The sequence below is a fragment of the Dipteris shenzhenensis genome, chromosome 10, assembly GCF_047967505.1.
Source record: "Dipteris shenzhenensis isolate YYH24624 ecotype China chromosome 10, Dip_SZ_1.0, whole genome shotgun sequence".
Taxonomy (NCBI): domain Eukaryota; kingdom Viridiplantae; phylum Streptophyta; class Polypodiopsida; order Gleicheniales; family Dipteridaceae; genus Dipteris; species Dipteris shenzhenensis.
This window is the reverse complement of record NC_141605.1, coordinates 7574274-7578682: the sequence shown is the minus strand read 5'-3', so window position 1 is coordinate 7578682 and position 4409 is coordinate 7574274. Positions and strand designations below refer to the sequence as shown.

Genomic DNA, 4409 nt, shown 5'->3' with positions numbered 1-4409 from the left:
CTATTGGGACTGGCCGGCCTCTCATTGCAGATTATAATGAAAGGGTTACCCGCTTCTTGGAAACTACCTTGCCGTTTGTCTCTCCAATTGAAGTTCACCTTCAAAGGCCTTTCACTACACATTAACTCAAGTATGTCATCAAGGCAATGGTGGCGGCAAGTTGTTGCTCCTAGGTTGGTAGTAGGTTGTAGATGAATATCTGGCTAAATCAATGACCAATGTTAATCCCATTCAAATAAGTCCTAGGATTGCCCAACGCCTCAATGACAAGGGGATTTGTGCCCGATTGCCTTTGAATCATAAAAGACGCCAATGGCACAATGTATATGAGATTTGCCATGCGCTATTAACTAATAGAGAAAGAGCAAGATTCATCGGTAACACATTCAATAGATTAAGGGATTCTTGGCCCACTAGCACGGTTCTAATGTGATTCAGAGACTTCCGTGGGCGAACAAATCTTGAAGGTCACCTCTCCCTTCAAGACTTTACCATAACACATTTAATAGATTACAAGATTCTCGACCCACTAGCACAATTCTAATGTGACTGGGAGACTTACATGCACACACAAATCCTCAAGGGTCACGTCTCCCTCCAAGAGTCTCCCTCCAAGAATTTACCTACAGCACTAGACCAACATTCCTATTTGTGGAGTCTTCTTAGAGCAAAGGTGATTCATTAAATTCGGCTGCATTGAAGTTTGGCCATCTTTCAACATAGGAAGCTCCCTCTAAATTTCTACAAGCTAGCTAGTTCAGCAAGACTTACTAGATGTGCTCAGCTACTTCAGTCGCCGCAATGCTCAATTTGAGCTAGCTATTAGAGCCTTATATAATTAGCTCATGCTTTAGATGTGCTTGGCTACTTTAGTCACCACAATGCTCTGAGCCTTATATAATTAGCTCAGGTGTATTCCGATTCTCTTTTGTTTAATAAAATCGTTTTCGTCGCTTAAAAAATATTGGATATACCAAGCTTTCACAAGTAACTCACGATAAAGCTCAATCAGATTTGTCAGAAGCCTCTTGAAAGCTTCATGCGTAGATAAAGAAAGGTCCATGACTTCTTAAACTATACTATGATGGCATAACTAAATGGTCTGACTGCCCCTAGAAATGCCTCTAGGAAGAATGGCAGTCACTGCTAGAATTACTAAAGAGCAAAGAGAAAAGTTAGAAGAAATAAAACACTCATCAGGATGTCTCCACATTTGCTCTTTGCTTCCTCAAACTTTTCAAGTCAGAAAATTTGAGACTAGTATTTAGGAGTTTACATGCCGTGAATAATGAATTCAAATGCAGTGTATAAATTATGTATTCACTGCAAGCCCTCTGCATGTAGCAGTGACATCATAGTCACTTTTAAGGACCCTTTGAAGGTGCAGATTCTTGCAATTCTTGCAATCATCAGTTTTTAGTGCCACCTTTTATCTTATTGCAGAACTGTTGAGAGGAAGAACTTTAGAGAAGACTCAGCAAAAACACCCATCTTCAATATGGAAGTAAAGTTGCTCTGAAATGGTGTAGGCTGCCAAGGTAAAATTCTTCAGGCAGATAAGTAAAATTCTCCAGGTAATAGGCTGCTAACTTGTGGAGCCATTAGCTAAACAGGTAGCTACTGCCTGCTGATTGTGCAAATTCAACCTCTGCAATAAACTAAATCGAAGTCCACTTATAGCAGGCACCTCATAGTCTTCCATCCATGACTAGCGAAGCAGGCAGATATGCCATAGAAGTCTAAGGCTGATTGAGAGAAAAGTCCTGTATACTTAACACTGTCAGAAGCTTTCAACCTTTTGCCCGAGCGATAGGCTTTACAATATCCGACTGACAGAAACCTTGTAACACTTGGCTTTTAGTGCTGCAACAAAACCAGTAAATAAATACAGAACCCTAGATACCACACCAATGCCGTTCCAGCATGTCAGTACAAAAGCAGCTTCAAAAACTTGATTTGCTCGTGTACTTTCTTGCTAATAGGGTATATTCACCTTCTTACATAAATCAAGGCTCCCCCTTGATCTCATAATGTCTGAGAAAGATATGAATACACCCATTGCTGTAACAATATATTACTAAAACCAAGGCAAAGGTAGCACCTGTAACAAAATGCTTCAACATCAACTGCAACCTACACTTTAGTTCCACTGTAGATGAAGCAAATTCAGGGAATGCTAGGGTAACAATTTCAAGACAGAGGGGGAAAGAGCATTTATAAATGAGCAAGTACTATCCAGCCATACTTTAACATCATGATAGATACATAGTTTCCACATCATATTTCATTCAACCCTTCACGGCCTAGGAATCAAAGGTCACTTCTTAGTTGTATTTGACTTGTTTGCATCACCCCCGCCTGAAGTTTGAGCTGCTTTTTTTGCCAGTTTCTCTTGCAGCGCTTTGGCATCCCTAAAATAGGAACAACAAATAAAGAATAATTACCTGTAGTAGCTGGAAACGGGTGGTCCAAAAAGAACCTAGTCAGCTGCAAAAGAAAAAAAGCCAACTCACATAACATCATACCTCTCTCTTCTCTGTTCTGGAGTTAGCTCATCCTTCTTAGCATTTGCTCCCTTCTGATTTCTTGCCTGCGCACGTTCACGATCACGGTCTCTCTGGTTTCCACGTACAAGTGTTAAGGCATTCAAAAAATGTGCGAGCGATGAAGTAAAAGCTGCCCCAAAGTAACTAATAGTCTGATGTTTGAAAACGCAAAGTATCTCAATTGGCATCCAATGATTTCCACTAGATATATCTCATAAGGAGACATGACGCATGCTACAAGCAAACACTAACCCAGAACTCCTATCTCTCGTTCTCTTACTATATCAAACCATATTTGACAATGACAGGATGCGGGTGCTTCGTATGGGAAGAAGTTGTGGACTATTAGCATTGATGAGAGCATACGGCTTGACATGAAGGCCTAAATCAACCTGTGACAAGAATGTCCTTTGGGCTTTGTTATCACAGTGCCAAAAAAGGTGTGTGCTCGTAAAGAATAAACTGACGTCACAAAACCCTTAATATGGGTACAAAACACGCACAGACAGGATATGAGTCATGATGTCTTAAATAAAAGGCCGGCACCGAGAGAGACTTCAGCTGCCACAAAACTCCTGTATCCAAAAAAAAAAAACTGAAATTCTGAGTGGGTTCTCAAAATTCAGGCCAACAATGCACGAAAGCTTGGCAGTGAGGACAGTCGAGCAACACTTTTCGTTAGCCCTTTCCGCTAAACACCTATCATTCAGCTAATAAAACCACAATAAGACAAAGGCAATGCTTTTGAAAGCATCCATGTCGTAAACACAACTTAGAGAAGGTGACCGTACTACAGTCGATAAAGAACCGATTCACGCGTACATCAACGGTACAAACGCTCAACCGGTGCAACAACAGAAGAAACCAACACAATTTAGGTGTCGAATAACAAACAGATTCATTGATTAATAGGAGGAGGATTTGAACAATCAGCATCAAGCCGTTCCTTTAAAACGTTAGTTCTGATAAATTGAATGTTGATAGCCCTGATCAGATGATGCTCGCTCTTACTTTTAGAAGCAAAGATAAATCCGTCAAGCACGGGACCGAAGACAAGGCAACAGCAACAGCAACAGCGCGGGAGCCACCCGAAGCAACAGCGACAGATCGTTGCATCCCAATCGTAAAGTGAAGCAAGAAAGTTGAAAAAGAACAGGCGAAAACAAAAAGTTCGGGGGAGATGGCGAGGGAAGCTGGTGGAAAAACAGAATTTTGGAGCAGATTCGTAGGTGCGAGGAAGGGATTGAGCGTGAATGAGTAGAATGTGAAGACGATTGAGGAAAGATTGAATCGAAGAGGGCGTACCTGGACGACAGATCGAAGGATCTGCGATGTATCAGTCTCTGCAACCCCCCAAAATGGCTATGAATGGGCACTATATACGACACAAACCCTCGCGTCCTTCAGTTTAAGCACCTTCACACACACACACACTCTTAGAGCCAACGGGCTAGCCGCACCTAACTCGGTACCCCTTGGCTCCCCTTGCCCTGATGATCAATCTCTATAATGTGAGAATCTCTCTAAAACTTCACTATGGGAATCCCACAATGCCCTTCAAAGGGGGTTTCGCACCTCCCAAGATGGGTAAGAGAGAAATGTACTTTCCAAAAAGAAGTGCTAACGGTGTCGCTCCTATTCGATCGTGCGACGATTTTGACTAATTAATTTGTCCTTATCACTTCATCGACTCAATTAACCTTTTTTTAGAACCCTAAATTGACTCAATTAACCTTTGTTTGGACCCCAATAAGCTTTAATTATTTCATCTCTCTCTCCATTGCCATCGCCCTCCTTTGCCTCCCTCGCCGTCCTCGCCTGCCTGTCCCTTCGCCACCTCTGGCCTGGCCTCTCCCTCTCCCT

At 42.1% G+C, this 4409-nt stretch overlaps 1 protein-coding gene across 3 annotated transcripts; it reads right to left on the bottom strand.

Annotated features, from left to right (window-relative positions):
* Positions 1-2095: 2095 nt before the first annotated feature.
* LOC147897345 (uncharacterized) lies at positions 2096-3962 on the bottom strand. 3 transcript variants are annotated; one of them, XM_087380442.1, is made up of 4 exons: positions 3852-3962; positions 3050-3121; positions 2526-2617; positions 2096-2411 (listed from the first exon to the last, which is right to left on the bottom strand). In XM_087380442.1, exons 2-4 carry the CDS (start codon positions 3065-3067, stop codon positions 2318-2320), a joined length of 204 nt encoding a protein of 67 aa, XP_087236568.1. In that variant the 5' UTR covers positions 3068-3121; positions 3852-3962; the 3' UTR covers positions 2096-2317. The 3 variants fall into 3 exon arrangements, with proteins under 3 accessions (XP_087236568.1, XP_087236567.1, XP_087236566.1); XM_087380441.1 differs by having other exon boundaries at positions 2526-2629; positions 3062-3121; positions 3852-3955; XM_087380440.1 differs by lacking the exon at positions 3852-3962 and having other exon boundaries at positions 2526-2629; positions 3062-3145.
* Between the last annotated feature and the right edge of the window lie 447 nt (positions 3963-4409).

What these genes read in the sequence shown, in the direction of transcription:
- LOC147897345 (XM_087380442.1), bottom strand. An exon ending in CCAGAACAGAGAAGAGAGAG is followed by an intron (nt 2,412 to 2,525) that starts GTATGATGTTAT and finishes TTCCTATTTTAG; the next exon opens with GGATGCCAAAGCGCTGCAAG.